Genomic DNA, 21,619 nt, shown 5'->3' with positions numbered 1-21,619 from the left:
TACTTGGTCCCTACTAAAGTATGGAATGAATTTTTTCCTGAATAAGACACTGGTAGTAATTCTGCAGGAGACTCATATGGGTTCTGTAAAAAAATTAAAAAAGGTTTCTATTGGGGAAAAAAATGTGGGAAAAGCTATTCTATGATTCTCAAGTCTTTAATGTGCTGAAGAGTCCTGTGAATTTGAGGGTGAGGAGCTATGGAATGCAGCATTTTCCCCAATGAATTGACCACTGGCCCTATTTTCCCAGCAACAGATATCTACTAGTTCTAAGACACAGTTTGGGAAAGGCTGATTTAAGCTATGATAAAGGAAGGTGTTCTGGGATTGTGTAAAATGATGCATACTGGAAAGTATGTGTAGTTGACTTGAGTAAGCTAAAAATGCCCCATGCAAAAACGTAGCACTATCTGTTGTAATAGCAATCACCCCACAAATGCCCCTTTCTGGGAGGGGCGTGGAGGGGTGTGTCTGGTTCAGGCCCGTGAGTATTTGGGAGCAGCTGGGGAAGAAGGAGGTAGTGGTAGGCAGCTGCCGTCCAGGGTAGGAGCTAATGCAGAGATGGGTCGTTGGGGTGGTCTCTCTCCAGTATGAGGTCAGTGGGAGAGGACACGAATTGCCAAAACCTGCAGGGATAGGAAGTTTGATTTATTTCCCTCTCTTTCTCTCTTTTTAGAAAGTTTTAAGTCTATTTATTTTCTGTCTTCTCTGTAGTTATTAAAAATGACATTATGACAGCATTAATTATCAAAATAAGACACTCCCCCTAGGCAATCTTGCTCTCTGGTCACTTGAATGTCTCTTTTGCATAGATGCATTTTCCTATAGCTGTAACCAAAGCACAGTGCACTTCTGTGTATTAATTTTTTCATTTGCTCTTAGTTTACAGGATGTTTTCTGTGTGATTGCACTGCTCATAGTGATAATTTTGGCTGCTTAACAGTTTTTTTCAAATGGTGTGCTCTAATTTGGACATTTTAAAGCGATTTGTATAAAGATCTCAGGTAAACACTTTTGTACTTTTTTTGGATTCTTTTCTTAGAAAAAGAATTCTAGAAGCAGGGTTACTTGGTCAAACAGTGGGGAGGCTTTATGGCATTAATTGCCCTTTGCCTGGGATTTGTTTGGTATCTGCTTCTGAGATGCAATGTGGGGTTCTGGAACTCTGCATTTAACCTGGGGACCGAGACTAGGGGGCTGGAGGGGCCAGCCTTGTTCCAGCCTGAGGGCACTTCCTGTGTTTCTAGTCCTTGAACTGTTCTCTCCCCTGTCACCTTCTTCTCCAAGCCTCTGCTCTGATGGCTCCCAGCTTCAACTCTCTGCTCTCAAGATGTGGAAATCTCAATTCAGCTCTGTTCCTCGTTCCTCTCTTCTGGAGAGGGGCTTTGCTGTCTTGGTATCTGCTTCCATAGGCCACTGCAGTTGCACTGTGTCAAATGCAAAGCATCACTCTCCGCACCACTCCCACACACTCAACTCCTTGGGCTGAGAGAGGCCCAGGAAAGGCATGCCCCTGGGTGTGGTGGGAAGGAGGAAATTGGTTTTACCATCAAGGGACACACAGGCAAAACTTTGACTAAGGCTACTAGCGTTCTTTTCCTCCCTGTCTGTGACATGAATTCGGCTCACCTGCCGCAGGCCTCCCCCAGCACCAGACACCTCTCTGGAACCTAGAATTACAGCACTTAGAACTGAGAGGGCCTGAGAGACCACTTAGTCCAATCCCTTCATCTCACAGATGACTGTCCGGTGATTGCTCGGCGAGTCCCTCCTGCCGTGTAATTGCTTCCTCCCCCTGACAGAGAGTAATTGGGCTCTGTTTCACCTTCATCCTCTGACTTCAGGCTGACAAAACCACTCATCTCTTTAAACCAACCTTTAGGAAGCTGTGGTAATACGTGGACAGGAAACTACTCTTCCAGAGCTGCTCCTGTTGAAGGTGGCTTATTAAAAAGGATGCAGCATTCACCCATTCGTGTTATGCTGGGGACAGTGGGGAGACCCTGCCCTGAGACCTGAAAAGACAAAGAGAAGCAGCACAGTGTAGTAAAGACTGCAGACTCGGGAATCAGGTGCCTTGGTTCAAATCCCACAGTAGAGGCTCAGAGAAGGAGACGGGAGAGAGGATAGCTGAGAATAGTGACCCTGGGCAAGTTAACTTTCTGTCTTCATTTTCTCACCTGTAAAATTGGGAGTAAAAGGGTTAACTGAGCTGATAGGTATAAAGTGCTTGGCAGCATGTACACCATAAATGCTTTATAAGTGTTTGTTAAACCAAACAACAAGAAGTAAATCAGATAATTGAGGCCAGTTACTGATAGTAAGGAACCAGAATGCAGACAGGTGGATAAGGGAAAGGTTTTTTGAGAAAGTGAGTTTTTGGCTAGGCTGTAAAAGATGAAGTGTGTCCTTGTTTCAAACCTTTTATTTTATTTGCTTTGACTAGTTAGAGGGTTTGAGGGGTGCTACTATGACTGCAGATTCTTTTTCTGCAAACAGCATTGTTTATGTGATGAACAGTGTCAGATTCCCCATGGCTCGGTTGTAATCTTGTGGGATTTTAGGCTCATCCTTAAACCCTTCAGGCTTCGCGCTTACTCTCTGTGCAGTGGGGGAGTGACATTTGATCATGGTTGCAACCATAACTTAGACTCACAGTTCTGAACACTGTCCTCTCCTTTCTCAATCATGGAAGCAAAGTTGGAAGGGCAAGGCTGCTGGTGCCTGAGTTTGGGAAGATAGAAGCATACCTAGTTCAACAGTTCATTCTTTGACTTCTGAACATTTGTTTTCTCACGAAATATAAGTGGCCCAGCACTCTTCATTTAATTACGTATTGAATTCCTGCCTAGACAGCTAACCCCAAGGACCTGGTGGGCCTGGCCCTTTTCTCAGGGCCTTCTCCTTCCCCACACGGGAGTTCAGGCCATCCAGTCATTCGTTAAGGTTAATGCATTTTCTTTCTTTGCCAGCCGAGATGCCACGCCAGTTCCCCAAGCTGAACATCTCTGAAGTGGATGAGCAAGTCCGGCTCCTGGCCGAGAAGGTGTTTGCTAAAGTGCTCCGAGAAGAAGATAGCAAAGATGCCCTGTCCCTCTTCACCGTGCCCGAGGACTGCCCCATTGGGCAGAAGGAAGCCAAGGAGAGGGAGCTGCAGAAGGAGCTGGCAGAGCAGAAGTCTGCAGAAACTGCAAAAAGGTTTGTCCCCCAAGACTTGGCTTTTGTGTGTGTAGAGTCGTGCAAACCCAGGCAGGCCATGGGTGTGTGTCTTGAGATGAGGTGCCTCACGGGAACTGGTGTGTCCCTGGGAGTGGAGGGAGCTGAGTGGGGGTCTTATGCCCATGTCTTCATGTTTATTTCTTAACCACGATCACGTAATTCAACACTTATTTATTGAAGGAAGGAGGTCCTTGTGTCTCTGTTTGGTTGGAAAAGATCAAAAACCACTTTCTTTCTGCTGCAGTTTTGATAATAAATCATGTACATAAATACATGCCACTTCCAAATGGCATTTCCATTTTCATTTTGGAAATGCAAGAATTTCTTGGGAAATAACTGTTTTATTTCTTTTCATTCATCATGCGACAAGTATTATACATCAATAACTCAGGTCATTATTTTCCAGGTGCTGTGCTGGGCACTAGGATGTGAGAATAAATGAGAGAGATACAGGCCCTGTCCTGCAGAGCTTACTGTGGGTCTAGACAATAGGAAATTTACTGGACAAATTGATAAAAAAAAATTACAAGCTATGAGAAGTGCTGTATCTGTCAGGGTCTAACCAGAAAGACAGAAACCACTAGAGAGTAGGAAACAGGATTTTAACACAGGGAACTGGTTACACAAGTGAGAGGGAGCCACCCCAGAGGCTGGGCACAGCGGGAAGCAGCTTCCACACCTAGGCTGGAGAGACAATGGAAAGAGGTGGTATTTCTGGAGCCCAGGGTGGGATCACCCTGGGGAAGCTGGAGCCTTGGTGGGCCTGTCCTGTGGAAACTGGAGCCACGGAGGAGAGGCATCAGCTGCAGAGACACCTCCTGAGATTGAGATGGAGATTTCCTGGCTCTTCATTCCCTACATCTTCCTGTTTCCCTCAGTGCCTCCCATTGGCCAAACCCAGCTGGAAGCCTCTGACACACACTGGGAAATGCAGGGGAGGGCGAAGGACAGATGTGGGGACAATCAGGCCCAGGACCATCACAAGTGCTATGAAGGAGATAAATAAAGAGTTGAGAGAGAGAGAAAGAGTAATGAAGGGTGAGAGAGTCCTTTTTAGGATAGAACGGTCAGGGAAGTTCTCTCCAAGGAGGTGACATTTTAGCTGAGACTTAAAAGATGCAGAGGATCAGCTACATGAAGAGTTGGGTGAGGAATCAGCCAGAGCAAAGGCCTTCAGGTATCTTCTAGGAGGCCCGTGTGGCTAGAGGTGTGGTTAAAGGGAAAAGTGAGAGGACAAAAGGCTGGAGGGATAGGCAGGGCCCACGTCAGACTGGCCTCCTAGTGCCTGATAAACAGTTTGGGTCTTAGTCCAAGTGCAATGGGAAGACCTAGTCCTTTCACATTTTATCTCACCTGAACGAGCAGAAGGAAAGAATAAAAAGCTTTGAGAAAGTGTCTAGTAGGGCCACAGCTGGGTCCCTGCCTGCCCAGCTCACTGCAGATTTCAGTAGCTAAGGTGAGTAGCACTTGAAGCCCTCTCTGAGACCTAGCTCAGGATCAGGTCCTTATTTTTAGAGGCATGTCTTTTCCTTTCTTGGTAATATAGAATTTCAGCATTTCTTTAACTTTTTAGGGAAAGAACTAGAAAATTGGCTACTGGTATAAAGGCAAATGCAGGGCTTCGCTATCCATAATGCTTTCCTTCCTCTCAGGGGCTGTGAGCCCAGGAAGTGAAGGAGTCATTCTGAGTTCCGGCCTTGTGCTGGGCGAGGTGGGGCAACCCCGGGCCAAGCAGCCGTGGCCATCCCTGAAGGGCAGAGAAAGGAGTGACTGTAGAGACCCTTGTCCACACTGCATCTGCCCAACAGAGGGGCTACCTTGATGAACTGAGTGGCCTGCAGGACTTTCTGAGTGTTACGAATTGAGCATTCTAGCCCCTAAATAACCAGAAGAGAAGGAGTCCTGATATTTTTTATTACCAGAAATAGTATGTTTCTGAAGTCGGTTTTCAATACAGAATTACTTACTATGAGGCTGTCCCTTCTCCAGTCAGGGCTGGGTGTTTTGGATCCTCTGTAGACAGTGGAATGACCCTGGGCTTCGGCATCTCATGGTGCGACTGCTGACTTCCCAGTGAAATGGAGGGAGGCAGGGCCAAGGCTTCCCTTTGTCCATTGGTTTCTTCTCTGCCAAAGGATGACCTGGTCCCTGGACCATCTGTCAGGTGTCCCAGTGTCCTCCAGGGCTGTGCACCCTAATTTTGTCTCTTCCCTTCACTGCTCACTAGGGGCACTTTTATCCAAATATTCAGATGTTGACAGTTTCTTGGAGGACACCCTCTCCCCAGGTCCCTCTTCATCCCTGGGACCTCCCTGACATTCTGGGATATAAATGGAGACACAGGGCCTTCCCAAAAGGAGCCCAAGGCCTGGAACCAGCAACAAGTCTTCAGACACCCAGAATCTGTAGGTTTGTGTTTCCAACTGTGAAGGAGATGGGCTTCCAGTTTGGAAAAAGCCCACCCCTGGCCCAGGTCCTCTGACAAGCTTGAATACTCCTGGAGCAAGGAGAAGGCTTTTCTTTACAACAATTTTGTTTTTCTCTCATTAAAAAATCTATCGTTAAGTGTAATATAAAGGCACAAGCTAGAGCCATGGAAGTAAAGCAAAGTCTTACAAAAAAGAAGGAAAACTTGGGCTGTGAGCAAGAAAGAGGAGCACTTAAAACATGCAAGCTTGTTGTCCAGGATGGCAGCAGCTGTAAGAGCCTAAGCTGGATGCAGACTGCTCCTTCCAGGGTTGGGGACTGACTCCAGTCGTTCATTCTTGAGTGCTCAAGGATGCTCAGAGAAGCAGTTGTTCAGGAGGCCAGGCCGGGCCCAGGTCACAAGGCCAGTGGCCAGGTCCCCTGAAACCCAGAGGTGGGGCCAAGGCGAGAGGGAGGGGGGTACTATCTCTGAAATCAAAGTTAGGAAGCAAGACAAGAAGACAGGAAAACCCTGGTGGAGCCTAGAAGCTATCTTTTGTTTTCACTTTGAAGCTCATCTACTTCTTCTAGCTCAGGTTCACCTCCCTAAAATGTACATAGTTGGAACTTGGGCAACATGGACAACAATGTGAAAAATTCCTCAGCAACCAAAATGCACATTAGGGCTCCTCAGGCTTTCCTATTTCTTTTTCTTCTTCTTCTTAAACAGCTTTATTGAGACATAAAATTTGCCCATTTAGAGTGTACAGTCAATGGAGTTTAGTATAATATTCACAGAGGTGTGCGGCCATCACGACAATTAATTTTAGAACATTTTTATCACTCCCTAAAGAAACCCTGTACCCTTCAGCTGTTACCCCCCTAAACTTGGTCTCCTAATTATTCTTACTGTACACAGAGCTCTAATAAGCTTGGCTCTCTTGTTACTTATCCTGTGGCAGATTTAAAGTAGCAAATTAGAAGTGGGGAGTAGGATGGTGGAAGTGACATACAGTGATGGTGAGTACAGGCTTCGGTGTCAGTTGCCTTATGCAAGGCTCTCAACTGCCTGAGCCTCAGTTTCCTGATCAGCAAAATGAGGATGATGAGTAAATAGGACCCACCTTGTAAGAGTTAAATGAACTAATATATATTAAATGCTTAGCACAGTGCTAATAGCATCATTAGTGTTGTTGGTTTTGTTATTATGTGACGGCTAACAGTGAAGGAGGAAACAGAATATTTATGAAAAGCAGATGCAAGAACTCAAAACACAGCAGTCTAGGGACAAACTGCCTCTCAGATTGTGACTAAAGAACACAATGATGACCTGGAGTCATCAAGAAAAGCTTGAATCATGCTCAGCATGCTCTGATTAAGAATGCAGGAATTACGTATTTCATTAAATCACACCAAAAAAAATTTTTTTTAATTGGGGAATAAAGGAGGCAGACTTTGTTATCTGGAAAAATTGGCTATCCAGAATGTTCCCCCAAGAATGTTTTGAGTAAAATAGACACGCAAATAGTTATTACAAAATGAGCATTGCACAACTAAAGTGTTATAAAACATTTAGGGGTGGGTGACATATTTTAAAATTCAGGGCCATTGACAAAGAAGCTGCATTGGAAACAGTCAACTCATCTGCTTTTAAAGTTGAGAATATCAACTATAAAACTTGACTTAAAAGGTTATAAAAATTGTACTTCATTTTGACATCTGGGGTCTTTCGTGAGGAATGGCAGCCCGGAAAGGTTGGGGAAAAGGACGGTGGAGACCCACACTCAGGAGGGGGAAAGGAGTGGCAGAAGAGACAGGGGTGGGATTCTCAGTCTTTACACTTGGTGGACTTCAGGGTGTTTGAATCAAAGCTGCGCCCACTGTGACCGTGCATGCAGGGTAGGTGCTCTCTGGGGGCCCCTGTGCTCCCTGCAGGCCTCTCTCACAGCGTCTACCACGCCACATGCATTGTGGTCACTCACGTCCATGTTTGCCTTTCAGAGGGGCTGGGAACCTTTGGTCTCAGCCACAGACTAGGTGCCGGTCTCCTCCTTAGGCCAGGAGTCCCATGCTCCTTAGGCCAGGAATCAGTGCAGTGGACAGTGTAAGCAAGAGGTGCAGGGGAGCCCGTGGGAGTGGAAAATGCCAGCCCCACCTAATGGTATTCAAATTCAACTTGTTAATAAAAACCCCATGCTGGTTTGTGACTCTGCCTTGAACCTTGGGAGTAATAATTCTCATCTGGAGGGGTGTGGTAAGGGCTGCCGTCTGGAACCACCTGAGTGTGTGTGGGTTCAGACAGTCCTCCCTGTTCTGAAATGTTCTTCTCTTCCCCTGAAAATGATGGAGGAGCCTCCCCTGTTTCTGCTACTCTGCTGCACCCCACCCCTCAGGCTGGATTAGGTGTCTCCTCTGGGGCCCCCAAATATCCAGGGCATCTCATTGCACTGGACACGTTTTATGGTAACAATCGGTTGAACTATCTGGATTCATCTAAGCCATCACACAGTCGGTCCCTGCAGTCAAGGGCTGTATTTTCTCTGCCTGTTTATCCCCAGGACCTGGCCTGGCACACAGTCCATGTGTCATCCCCAACTCAGTGTACGCATTTGAGAGCCTTTGGTGAAAGGTTTTCTCTGGTGCCCCTTCCTACCTGGAAGTCCTCTGACAGACTACACAGGGCACTGGGCTTCAGAAGACCCCTAGGGAATTGCACGTTACTCTCCAGAAGAGCAATGAGGGCCCGGAGGGGTCTTGAATTGAGCACAGGAATCAGATGTTATAACAGGAAGGCTCTGAGATGCCTGGTTCCAGGAGCTAAGGAGGGCTGGGGAGTGGGGCAGGGTAAGGGGGGGCACTGTGGATGGCGGGGGTGGGGTGTGCCCCTGGGAGGACAGCAAGGGTCCTAGAGTGGGTGTGGCACCAGATTGGTGCTGCGAGGTGCTGAAATAACAACCTACATGGCCAGATCAGCTCCTTGCCTTGAGGTCCTGGTCTGGTCTGGGAGGACTGCCAGGTCAGGGATGACAAAGCTGCTTCTTGACCCTTTGGCTTGGCCTGGAGCTCAGTGTCCTCATAACTTCATACTCTGCCAGCTCCTTGGCAGGAGGGTGTTTTTTGCCAGGTGCACATATGTGGGCAGGAGAAGGAAGGGGCATGCCAGCTGTCTCTCAATACCTGGCAGGCTCTCATGTGGCAGAGGGAGCTGCCTTACTCTGGTGCCCCAAGGCCTAGCATGAGCCACGACAGGTGGGACTGGGTGCAGACAGATCTTGACCCATCATAAGGACATGCTTTCTAATAGTGGCAACAGATCAAGTCTTGGTCAGCTTTGTGTTTTTGTGCTTAGCACTGGCCTGGCTCAGAATAGGTGCTTGATAATGGCTTATTAAATAAATGATTGGATGCTGATGTCTTATTCAGGAAAGTAGCAAGCTCTCTGTCACTGGAGGTAGTCAAGCAAAGGCTGCCTTAGTGGGAGGACTGGGGTGGGTCATCTTTGAGGTCCTTTCCAAGTAGGAGACCCTATGGTTCTATAATTCAAATGAAGTTTAGGTAACTTCTTTTATTATTTCATTTTAATAATAAAATTATTTTAGTATTGTGCATGTGTGGGGCTTCAGACAGCCTTGAGGGAAAGAGGGGTACCCATATGCACACACACACACACTTAGCCATTCAGCTACCACACTCAACTTCTGTTGGCTGAGCTTCAGTCATATAAAATGGTTATGAGATCTGGGCCTATGGTAAGAAGAATTTCTAAAATGACCCCCAAAGAGGCCCCTCCCTAATCCCCAAACTCTGAATTTGCTGAGATCTCACTCCCATGATTATGTTATAGTATAAGGCACAGTTGACTAAAATGGGAGGTTATCTGGGTGGGCCTGATCTAATCACATGAGCCCTTAAAAGCAGAGAGCTTGCTTGGGCTGATGGTACAAGGGGATGCCAGAGAGATTTGAAGCACCAGAAGGACACATTGTTGCTGGCTTTGAAGATGGAGGGAGGTGTGTGCAAGGATCAGAGAGCAGCCACAGGAGCTGAGAGTGACCCCCTGGCCAACACCAAGGAACTAGGGACCTCAGTCTTACAGCCACATGAAACTGAATTCTGCCAACAACCTGAATGAGCTTGGAAGTGAATTATTTTCCAGAGCCTTTGAATTAAAGCCTAGCATGACTGGCATTTGGATTTCAGCCTTTTGATAACTGAAGCAGAGAACCCAAACAAGCACACCCAGACGTCTCACCTGTAGAACTGTGAGCTAATTAATAGGTAGTGTTTTAAGCCACTAAGTTTGTGACAATTATGCAGCAATGGAAAATAAATATGGAACCTTCTCCTTGGGCTCCACTCAGCGCTTCCAACTTTCTGAGATAGGAATGTTAGCTTTCTGGTTATTCCAAGCCCCACGGTGAGGATTTGCCCCTCTGTCGTTAAACCTATTCCTGGTGTCTACAATAAAGTCTGAGCTCTCAGCCTATGGATATTCATTTGTGACAGTCTAGAACTTGCCTGAAGACCAAGGCTATAATCCATTGGATGTTTTTAAGAGGAGAATTCTTTGGGCACCTGCTGGTGAGCACTGGCTTCTTCACTGGGGCAGAAGAATATGGAAAAGCCTGGTGGGCTCTCGGCTCACGCAGCCTTCCAGCTTCCTGTCCATGGTGGCTTTTCCCCTCTCACCTTAGAGCTCACCTGCTGCTGCTGCTTGGCAGTGCCTGATCTCAAGCACCACTGACTGAGGCCTGCAGGGGTGAGGTTGGCACAGAGGTAAAAACAGTAACCTGGTGGGCATGTGAGTGACACAGAAGCCAGCATCTCATGGGACCTGGCGGAGCCTGTCAGGATGCCAGAGGGAGCCCAAAGGAATGGCGCTTCCTCTGGGTGTGAACATCCAGAAGATGCCAAAGTGAGAACTTCATCTTTCAAGGGGAACCTGCCTCTGAGAATGACCAAGTGGCATGAGTCAGCATCTTTTGCTGGGTGGGTTTCCTGGCTCAGCTCCATCAGATGTATGGCAGGCTGGGAAAAGCCTAGGTCAGGGGCAACCTGGGTTCAGGTGGAATATTCTGAACTATCCCAGTGTGTCTGTTATGCAGAGGGCCAGAGGTAGGGCAGGGTAAAAAAGGGCCACCTCCATCTTCTAGCTGTATATAGTCCTGTCTCTAAAGAGATGATAACACTGGGTATGCAGGTAAGAACCAGAGGACCATGGCAACTGGTGGGTGTATAACTAGGGGAAGAGTTACTGCAGAGGAGTTACTGAAAAATCAGGTCTGTCAGTAGGAGAGCTGGCCAAGAGCCAGGAGGAAGACAGCCGCTTTGGGGTGAGCCAAGACGCTGATGTGGGGATCATTCAATTTCTCCACACCCTCAGAGTGTCCCTGGTGCCTGGAGAGGAGGGGTTCATTGGGCTCTAGTGGAGCACAGTTGTCACTGAGTCCTTTGCAGGGGCCAGTGGCCCTGGTTGTGGTGGGATAGACACCCAGGTGACTCCTGTCTCCTCTGGCACAGATAGAGCAAGTAGTCAGCTCGTTTCTGGCACTGGACACTGCTGGGTGACACTACGGGGAGGCTGGGTCCCATTACAGGCAGAAAGAGACACGGGAGAAGGGGGTATTGATGACCTCACCTACTGCTGGTTAACCCCCTTCCTGGGTGATTCCAGGATCTGGGGTACTATTTTGGAATATGGAGCTATCACAAAACAGCCTTGCAAATAAGCACGAGTTTGTGGTGTTTTAAGCCAGCCTCGTGCCCCTCTATTCAAAGAGTTAGTGAAATCACCTTTTGGTGCCAAGGTGACAGATCCAGAGGGACCTGAAATTGATGCTGATCAATCCTTGTCCTATAACAGAGATCTAGATCTGTGCCTGCTCCAGTAGCATTAGCCAAGATGGCAAATGACAGGCTTGAGGAAGGAGCAGCAGGGATGACTGGGGGGAGCAGGCACCAGGGAGGTGGGAGGCCAGGGTCTACTGCCTCTTTGCTGTGTGATTTTATATGAGTCCCTGCCCCTCTCAGGGCCCCTGACACCTTCTCTATGAAACAGAGGGTGGACTAGTTGATCATCATGATCTCTTCTGGTTCCACTGCCCCAAATTTCTCACTCTGTGCAATGCAGTGTGACTGTCTGTCTGTGACCCTGTTCATATTCTTTCCTGATTGTGCATATGCTGGGACTTAGAGTTTGGGTCATCTGAAGACAGCATACTTTCCTGGGGGAAATCCTGGTTGATTTGACATCCTTGTCTCATGCCCTCTCATGCTAGGGCCCCTGCAGTGTGGCTTGCCTGCCCGCCTGCCCACCTGTCTCCAATGGTGTTTGCCGACTAATGCCCTGTGTGCCTTACAAACCCAGCCCAAAGCAGTTCTTAGTGTCTAGAGGGCTGTTTTGTATTTCCGACTGAGGGATGTATGTAAGATGAAGGCATAAATAATTTGAAACTTCTTAATGGTAGGGCCAGCACCAGTGATTAATCATAGCAAAATAATCCTGCCTTGGACATAACAGACCCTTTATCACTCACCCCAAATTAGCAGCTGATGTCTTCCACTTTTCCTTGTCCTTGGCTCTTAGAAAGAAAAGTTTCAAGATGATTCGGTCCCGGTCCCTGTCTCTGCAAATGCCAGCGCAGCAAGATTGGAAGGGCTTCCCGACAGCCAGTCCAGCCGTGTCTCCCACCACTCCCGTGATCGCTGCAATCACTTCCCAGACTACGCCAGCGCAAGACTACGGCATGCCCGAGTTCCAGCGGGTCACCATCAGCGGAGATTACTGTGCAGGGGTAAGGCGTCCCCACTCCCCTTCCCTGCTGGCTCTGGGGGCCGTGGGAGTGCCGGGTGCTCCTTGGATGCAGGACCCCTCAGGCCACTGGGGTCGTGCCCACCCTCCAAGCCTGGCCCTGACCTGTGGGTGCCTGGGAGGAGTCTGAGGAGGAGGAGGACCCTGACCGAGGCTGTGGGGTGTGTGTGTGTTAGGGGCGGCCCCATCCCCTTGAGGACGGCTGAGGGCTGCATCTGTGGCTGTGGCCCGTAGGCCCGGAATGCTGCCCTCTATCCATGTGGCCCACTGAGAAAGGTGTTGGCTTGGGACCCTTAGTGTTCCCAAATGTTTGATGGATTCAAAGTCATGGTATTGACTGGTTTGCGTGAAATTGGTTATTTCACTCTTCTTATTCAGCTCTTCTTAACCTGCTTTGCTTCAAGAGCCTTAAATACAGGCTAGACCCTTTCTTGATTAGAAAGTGAGCAGACTTGGTTTACAGCAAGGCAGTTTAGTCAGTCACTGAAAATGTGCTAATTTCACCTGATTGGATGATGCATTTTACTTGCTTACTTCCTGAAGAGAAATATTCCCGGATCAGCACCAGGATTAAGCTTGGTTCTGTCTCCCTTGCCTTCAGCCCCCTGCTTGTGCTTCAGTTGGCCTTGTTAGTCTCTCATTTTTTTTTATCAGTAGTTTTACAATACATATATCTGAGAAAGTAAATTAGCTTATTACTCTCCTTGTAAAGTTTCCCCTAATTTAAAAAAATTTGATTTTTGTGTGTGTGATAGAGAATATTTGCATATGGTACAAATTTGGTATCCAGTAAAATCTGTCCCCAGCTACCTGATTCTTGTCCTTAGAGGCAACCATTGTTTTGGTTTCTTGTGTGCTCTCACACAGATGGTATGCACCTACTGTTAAGTGTTCACACTATCTATCTATTTGTTTGCTGTTACACAAATGGTGTTTACTATACAAGTTAAATTGCCGCTTTTTTTTTACTTAATTTCGGAGACAATGCCATATCAATATATAAAGTACTTCCTTGTTCTTTTTTTTAACAAGTGCATAGTATTCCAAAGTATTCTATTATGTGGGTGTATCATAATTTATTTAATAGGATAAATTTATTATCTTTAAGCACCTCTGGATGAGATTTCAGGTAGGATTGGAAACAACCAGGTCTTCTCTGCAGATGCAGCATCCCGACCAGGAGACCTCAGTGTCCGCCCTGCCTCAGGCCTGGTCAAAGCAGGGAAAGGGAAAGTCGAGGGGGGCTGATCACCGGCTGAACGGGAGGACACAGGCCTGGCACATTAACTGGCTTCTCTCAACCAGTGTCTCGGCTGGCACGCAGCGGGGCATGGAGTTCCTGAACTTGCAATTGGTTCCCGGAGAGCTAAGCATCCTTGAGAGGCAGGCTGACCTTACAGATGTCCTCAGCACCCAGTGGGTCTGTTGCTGGTGGCTGCAGGCCCGCCGGGGTCCAGAGCATCTCTGATACCCTTAGCCACGACTTCAGCCCCTTGCCGGGCTGAGTCCATTGGTTCTACGGAAGAGTGCTTGGCTTTGTCATATTTTTATCTAAGGTGTTTGTGTCTGCTTTTCTATTCCTGCTGTTCTGGGAGGCCATCCACTGGAAGGTGTAACATGGAATAAACACAAGATAGTCAGGACATTTGGAGGCAACAAAGGAGAAGCTACTACCGTAATAAGCAAGGAATAAGACATTTTTAGTAAAAGTACAAAAACATGCATGGGAAGGATATATACCAATTTACTTCCTTAGAGGATGCAGTGGGGTAGGGGAAAGAGGAAGGTAATTTTTGCTGTATCTGTGATGATTGTTTATCAGACATATTAAGATATCTGAAACAATTATGATAAATATTAATATTTTTGGATCTGGAAGGCAGGTGCAAGGCTTTCTGTTTTATTCATTTGCTGAAGCAGAGCAGCCCTGCCCTGCACTCTCTGCTGGCCCAGCCTCCTGAAGCTCCCTCTGCTGTGTCACTTGGCCCCTGTTTGACTGCCGTTAAGCTGCTTCAAACACATTCAGATTTCTGAGATACTCATCCCTCCCAAACAGACTAAGAGGAATTGGAAGGTGGAAATTTATCTCTTTCATCTCTGAATATGAAGCAGCTATAGGAAAGTAGAATGTCCCAGGGCTTTGGCAATAAAGCAGATCAGAGTCTGGATTTTGACTTTGTGTTGTCCTGGCAAATTATTTAGCTTCTCTGGGCCTCAGTTTCCCCATTTGTAAAATGGGTTGTGGTGAGACCAAAATGAAATCTTTGGAAAGGGTCTGGCACATAACATACGTCAATAAGCACTTGACTACATGAATTGAGGTGATTACCCGGATTTAATAAGGAGTCTAGGTTTGGTGAAACAGCAGGTTGAGCATGCAGAAGTTTTATTTTATATCTGAAAGAGCCATGTATTTTCTCAACTGAAGATGATGGCACTCATCCTCCTAGGGGCTTATGATCCTGCCTTTGTCTCTTCATGGGCAGGGACAGCAACAGTTTGTGGTTTAATCAGCAGCGCGTGAGGCTAGCCTCTGGGTGTGCAGGCCGGAACCCCCACCTCCCTCCCAGCAGACCTAACTCTCCTCCTGGGTTGGAGGGCCCCAAGACTACCCCCTAGATTCTCTAGGAGGACTCAGGACTCAGTAAAAAATCTCAAATGATTACAGAGAGAGGATATGAGGCAAAATCTGCAAAGGGAAAAGATGTATAGGGCCAAGGTCGAAGGAAACTAGGTGTAAGGTTTCAAGAGTCCTTTCCCAGTGGAGTCACATGAGATGGGCTTAATTCCTCCAGCATCGAATTGTCACAACACGTGTGAAGTTTTTTCTATCAGGGAAGCTCATTAGAAATTCAGTACTCCAGAAGGAAATAAGATGTTAAGCATAACCCATATCGTTTGTGCAAACCACTCAGGCAGAGCGAGCCATGACCATCAGTTAGAAAATAGTGGGAACTCTTCTGAAATCCAAGTTCCCAGAAACGAGCATGGCCAGCCTTGCTAGCAGGCCTTTCTCAGGTAGTGGCCTCAGACTGGCTTTGTCAGCTCTTCCTCCTCTCGTCCCTCCTGCAGATCACTGTGGAGGACTATGAGCAGGCTGCCAAGAGCCTGGCCAAGGCCCTGATGATCCGGGAGAAGTATGCACGGCTTGCCTACCACCGCTTCCCACGGACCACAGCCCAGTACCTGGGTCATCAGCAGACCGATACCACATCCCTGGAAGACGGCCTGCCAGGTAGGGCGCTGGGGCTGGAGGCACGGCCCAAGAGTTGGTTGGGACATTTTGCTGACTGGATGCATTTCCCCCAGATGGAGTTTTAAAGGCAGGGCCTGATATTGGTTTCTCCTTCACTGATGGTCTTGTTCTCCCAAGGATCGATTCAGCCTGAGCTGCGTGCCTAGCCCCGTGTAGAGGTCAGTTGCAGAAGCTGTGGAATATTAAAATAACACGGTCAGACAGTAAATGCTGAATTGGTAGTCTAGTGGGGGTGGGGGTGAGGGGTAGGTAGAGAGGGCATGTTCCGGGAGCAGCAGTAGGCTCTGGAGTTGAATGTACCTGCATTCAGATCCCAGCTCTGCTACTTTGTTGGGTGAGGCATTTCTCCAAGTCTCGGTTTCTCAGTTTTTGAATAGGGATAATAATAACGTCTATATCCTGGGGCTGTTGTGAGCATTAAATGGGAGAATGCACATGTCATACTCAGTGCGTTCCTGGCATCTAATGAGTGTTCAATGTATGGTAGCTATGTTTATGCTGTGGAGTTCAGGGAAGGGGAAATCTGAAGGGGCAGGATGGTTTCCTGGTGGAGTCCTTTTGGCCTGTAAAGGACCTAGGCTCAGTAGAGGCTATAAGTTGAGTAAAGTAAATGAGGGCAACTGGAAACCTTGCTCTTGAAAGTTGCTGGTGGGGGGCAGATGAGGGCCTGGCAGTCTGTGCCAATGCCAGGGACCCCGGATGCTGCCCCCCGGCCGTCACTGGCTTCCTTGAAGCCCTGAGGCCTGGACTTTGAGCATCCGTTACCACCTGGTGTCCTGGGCAAGACCTACCCCTTCTGGGCCCATTTCCCCTTCTGAGGGAAGTTGAACTCACCTCCCTCAGTTTTGGCAAGGACAGATAGGAATGGCCATCAAATGTATACATTACACAAAACAAGAGTACTCAGGGGTCCCGGGCATGAGTGTGGAGCACCCTCCAAGAGGGCAGGCGTGCCTTCAGCCAGGCCTTTGTGACTCTGCCTCCATCTCCCAGGCTGTCAGGTGTGGCCACCGGACTCGTGAGGGACTCCTGAGCGGGCTCTGTCCCTGCCTGATGAAGGACCAAGGGCTCCCTCCAGCCTGGGCTGGCAGCTGGGCAGTTGGCTCCTATGTGGGGCTGAGTGACCTGCAGAGAGTTGAGGACCCCAGTTTTACTGCTGTTTAGCATGAACTCATTCCTCGGCTAGAGACTGCTTATCAAGACGTCTCATTGGGACAGTAATGACAATAATGCCTGTAATTTATGTGTAGGGCATTAGCGTTTACAAAGCATTTTCCTGTGCACACTTTAAGGCAGCCCTATAAGGACTGGTGTTATCCTCAGATGAGGAGACAGGATCAGAGAGATACCAGGGCTTTACCCCAAAGTCTCATGGCTGGGAAATAGCAAAGAGGATTTTTCTGCTTTGTGTGGCCTAATTCTACCCACAGCCATGGGAAACAGATAGCTCTGTTGTTGGAAATTCCCCGTTCTATGGGACAGAAGGTTCCTATTCTGTGCCCACATGGGGTGGGGTGGTGGCTTCTCCATCTAGTCCCTGGGCTGCCCTGGGCTCAGGATGATGTTGAAGGACAGGAACAATTATTCCAGCTGGGCAAAACCAGGTGCTGTCTGTTTTCTTTTTGGGAAAAAGACACAGCTGCCCTTTCCAACATCCCTGGGGTCCTGAAGTGCCTGGAAAACTGAAGCCCATTTCAGTTATATTAAAAAAAAATTATTGAAGTGCCAGTCATGTGCCAGGGCTGTTCTGGTGCCAGGGACTGTTCTAGGCAGTGGGGATACAGCAGTGAACAAAACAAACCCCAATCTCTGTCCACATGGAGCTTCTATTTGAGTAGGGAAGGCATATAGTACACAAGAGAAATAAGTGAAATTACTTTACACATTGTTAAGTGCTGAGGAGAAAAAATAAAACAGAGAAGGGGGTATGAAAGGTCGAGGCAGGTGGGGGTGGTTGAAGTTTAGCTAGGTTGGGCAGGGCAGGCCTTGCTGAGACTGTGGCTTTTGAGCCCACGTGAACTCATGAGGTCAGGGGCACGTTGGCATCACTCAGTCCTGTTTTGCAGACTTTCACCCTCCCCCACTGCCCCAGGAAGACCCATACTGCCTGGATGACGCACCCCCCAACCTGGGCTACTTGGTCTGCATGCAGGCGGGCATCCTGTTTGTGTACGACAACGAGAAGATGCTGGAGCGTCAGGAGCCCCACAGCCTGCCCTACCCTGACCTGGAGACCTACACGGTGGACATGAGCCACATCCTGGCTCTCATCACCGATGGCCCCACGTAAGCCAGGTTCCCACCTCCGCGCCCCGCCCCCTGTGCACCCCCACCCCTGCTTTTCATGGGAAGGCTCTGGGAAAGGCCAATGAGGTCACCCCCCTACTCTGGGCTGTCCTCACCTAAACCATCCTAGAAAGAGGGTGATGTCCTCTTTCCCTAGTACTTTGTGGGCTTCTGCAGCAGTTTTCCTTCATCGTCTCCCCCTGCTGTTCTCAGGGCAACTTGCTATCTTTCAGCATGGGGAAGGGCGGGCAGGACAGAGGAGCCGGCATATTTATAGAATTGCTTCTTCTTGCACCTTCTACATAGACATTTGGCTTCTCTTTGCTGGTGGCCACCTGTGCACCTCAGAATGGCTGTCACCACTCTCCCCAGGCAGGACACAGCCTTGCAGAGTGTTACCAGCACAGGGCGTGAATGTAGCTGGTGGAGAAGTGATGGAGACTGTTGCTTCATACATGGGGTTTTCTGTGTTTCTGGAGGCTGGGGAACTTGGTGCCACAATCCCCATGATGCTTCATGAGCTTGGCTTGAGATAACCTGTCAGGCAGCTGTCTCCCTGAATATGGTCCCTCCCTCTCTTGATGAGCACTAAACTGATCATCAATGGCATTTCAGCATGCCCGACCCTGAGAGCCTTGGAGTGGCCACATGGGGAGTCTGAAGGAGGAAGCGGGTGATGGTGCCGGCTGATGAACATCTTGCTTGCTCCTGCTTTTTGTTTTTTTCTGGGAATGGGTGAGATGCTAGCATCCAATGGAGAATGGGTTGCCAGGTGAACCAGGCAACGTGGCTCTTTGTCCTCCATGATCTGAGGGTAGAACTAAGACCTGGTTGGGGGTGGGCCAGTCCCAGGAGGCTTTTAGGGAAAGCATGGGGAGGGAGGAGAAGATGGAGGGAACTGGCTGTCCTGGGAGGTGTGTGAGCAGTGGTCATCCGGTCAGGGAAGTTATTGCGGGGAGACCTGCCTATGCTGAGAGGGCTGGATGAGATGACCTTCAACATCATCCCTTTTGACTCTGAGACTCTCCCGGGTTTAGCTCTGCAGACAGAGGATTGCATAGTTTACAGGGTTGGCAGCCACCCTTCTCAGTGTTTGAATGAAAAGGGAGCAGCTGTTTGCTTAAGAGCCACAAGGAAGCGGGGTGGTATAAATTGCAGCTGAAGGTTCTGGTGGACGTGGGTATGTGGCCAGGCATCTGGGAAGGTGGCCACAAGCAGTGAGCACCCCTCCCCTCCAGTGGCCTTTCTTGGCTGAGAAAATCTCCAATGCCCTTCAGCTCCATCCTTGAGTGTAAGGGAATTTGGGAGCATCACAGAGATTCCTGTCCCAACAACAAACATCCCTTCATTCCTAATCTGCCCTTGATGCAACACATCTTCCTCTTGTCCTAAAATCTCAGAGAGTTGAGAGGTCCTTGGGTCTTGGGATTTGGGGGATGGCCATTTGTCAGAAGGGAGTTATCCCTTCACCTCAAGGTGGCAGGTCACACGTTATAGTTTGACTCTTACTGCTCTTATGGGCAGAAGTTAAACTCCTTTCAAGGAATTAAAGGTGGCTGAGGATAGACAGAGGAAAGAAGGAAGGAAGGAGGGAGGGTTTTATGAGCATCCATTATATTCAGAGCTAGGCCCTTTCACAAGCATAAACTAATTTAACCCTCACTTCAACCTTGGGCTTACCATCCCCATATTTATTGTTTGAAATGGAGACTGGAGGTTATTACTTAATCACACAAAGCTAGAAGTGGAGGAACCTGTTTCCAGTCCCAAAGTCTGCCTGCTACTGCTCCATATCTTGACTCTCCACTGATTTGACAGACTTTATAGAGCACACAGATGTAGTTAAACAATTCACAGTTCTGACTCTGTAGAAAGCTACAACTTCTTGGTCCCTCCCTGCTCCATCCTGCCCGAGGCCCGGACCTCCCCGCACAGGGTCTGTCACCACTGACCCTGGAGGTCTCCCGTCTAGAGAGTTGATGGCAATTTCTCCTCACCTGTAGTTTCTCCTCCTTCCCCTACCTGCAGGAAAACATATTGCCACCGGAGACTGAACTTTTTGGAATCCAAGTTCAGTCTTCACGAGATGTTAAATGAAATGTCTGAATTCAAAGAGTTGAAGAGTAACCCCCACCGAGACTTCTATAACGTGAGAAAGGTGCGTTAGCGGGCGTGTCCCAGCCCCCATCCCAAACCCTCTGGGAGGCCCCCAGCCAGTCTGGGGCTGGACCCCCTGAGAACCGCAGGGCTCCTGGCTGAGGGGGCCTTCCTGGGCAGAGGAACAGGATGCATATGGAGGACTGGCGAGGCGAGGCGAGGTGCATTCCTTTGTGTCAGACAGAGGCTCAGACAGTACCTGGTATCGCTCTAAGTGGAAACCTCTGTCCTTGTTGTGTATCTGTTGGAATGTGCCCTCTTCCTTGGAAGACAGGGCATCGTCTGTTAATTGGTCATGAAAGTTGAGGCCAGGTGACTTTTAAGGTAGGGAGTGTATGTTAGATTCATCACAGGGAGATAAAGCTAAGACTACTTTGGACCTGGGACTTTGTGGTTAAGCCTCCTTTGGGGTGTGATGGGCGCATGTCTCTGCCCTCCTTTCTCCATCAAGTGGAGGAGCAGCCCTGCCTGGGCTCGTGGAACCCTTGGCCTGTAGCTATGGAGGCGTGTGTAGTAAATGACAGTGACCTCCAGCACTGCAATTTTCTTCCGCTTAACCCAGTGAGTCTACCATGTGCCAGCATCAGTGCTAAGAAGAAGACATTTGATGGTGAATCAGAATCAGTTCCTGAGTACACGAAATTCCCAGCCTATTACTATAAGTGCCGTAAGTGTTGTGACAGGGGTGCTTCTAAGGGGAGGCCAAACTTAAGCTGACTTCCAGAGTGAGTAGGAGTTAGGCAGGTGAGGGCGGGGTAGGGGGTGGGGAGTGATGGCATTCCAGGAGGAGGGAGCAGCTCATGCAAATACCAGGAGAGAGGGAGGGGGACACAATTGGAGGTGGTGCTGTGTGTTGGGGAAGAAATGGGTAGCCTTGGGGTTGTGGGGAGAGCGAGGCTGCAAAGGTGTGGGGAGGTTTTGGATTGTGAAGTGGCCCACAGGTTTCTTAGAGAAGACAGGAGCTGGGCCAGGGTGTGGGAATGGGCTGGGGAGAAGCTGATGGGGGTGTGTGTGGGGATTCAGCTTTGCCTGGAGCTGAGACACAGTGGGGTCGTCATTTCCATAGGGCCCTCTGAGGACCACCTCACCCTCAGATCAGCTTTGATAAGGGAAGGTGGGCCAGGGGAGGGTGTGATCCCTCTGGGAAAGCCTGGGTCAGGCCTTCTTCTGGGTCTGGAGTCTCAGCAATGCTGGAAGGAATGCCCCAAGCTCACCCCTATTGAGTGCCATGGGTCTGGCATGGATTCCCTCTTGGGTAGGAACCTTCAGAAATGAAAGTTTGGTTTTAGCTCAGGGCTCTCAGAGGCTTATGGGCATGTCTTGGGAGTTTCCAGGAAGGGATGAAAGGACATATGTTAGGTACCACCTACCTGGGCAGCCTGGAATTTTAACCTTTCAAACATCATTTGTTCCTTCTTTGTGAGCCTTGGGTGTTCAAACAGGCGTGTGCCTCAGTCACTATGTCAGCTCATCTCAGTCCTGCC

At 48.7% G+C, this 21,619-nt stretch overlaps 2 protein-coding genes across 8 annotated transcripts in view; one reads left to right on the top strand and one right to left on the bottom strand.

The window, feature by feature from the left end:
- The window catches only part of AMPD3 (adenosine monophosphate deaminase 3), an 89,167-nt gene that overhangs the window by 42,132 nt on the left and 25,416 nt on the right, over window positions 1-21,619 (top strand). For 6 of the 7 annotated variants that reach the window (XR_005217442.1, XM_037839985.1, XM_037839983.1 and 3 more), the window contains exons 2-6: window positions 2,973-3,198; window positions 12,212-12,419; window positions 15,509-15,671; window positions 17,759-17,978; window positions 20,007-20,136. Coding sequence is in view for 6 of the 7 variants with exons in the window: in XM_037839985.1 (XP_037695913.1) it covers window positions 2,973-3,198; window positions 12,212-12,419; window positions 15,509-15,671; window positions 17,759-17,978; window positions 20,007-20,136 (947 nt within the window). In the remaining variant the exon portion in view is untranslated. The remainder of the gene's footprint in view (window positions 1-2,972; window positions 3,199-12,211; window positions 12,420-15,508; window positions 15,672-17,758; window positions 17,979-20,006; window positions 20,137-21,619) is intronic. The other variant, XM_037839984.1, reaches the window with a different exon arrangement.
- RNF141 (ring finger protein 141) overlaps window positions 14,209-21,619 on the bottom strand; it is a 55,172-nt gene continuing 47,761 nt past the window's right edge. The window contains exon 6 of the mRNA XM_037839991.1: window positions 14,209-15,864. Coding sequence (XP_037695919.1) covers window positions 15,852-15,864 — 13 coding nt within the window. The 3' untranslated portion in view covers window positions 14,209-15,851. The remainder of the gene's footprint in view (window positions 15,865-21,619) is intronic.

The sequence above is a fragment of the Choloepus didactylus genome, chromosome 6 (genome assembly GCF_015220235.1).
Source record: "Choloepus didactylus isolate mChoDid1 chromosome 6, mChoDid1.pri, whole genome shotgun sequence".
NCBI classification, from domain to species: domain Eukaryota; kingdom Metazoa; phylum Chordata; class Mammalia; order Pilosa; family Megalonychidae; genus Choloepus; species Choloepus didactylus.
Note: the sequence above shows the minus strand (reverse complement) of the source record. Positions and strands in the feature narration are given on the sequence as shown.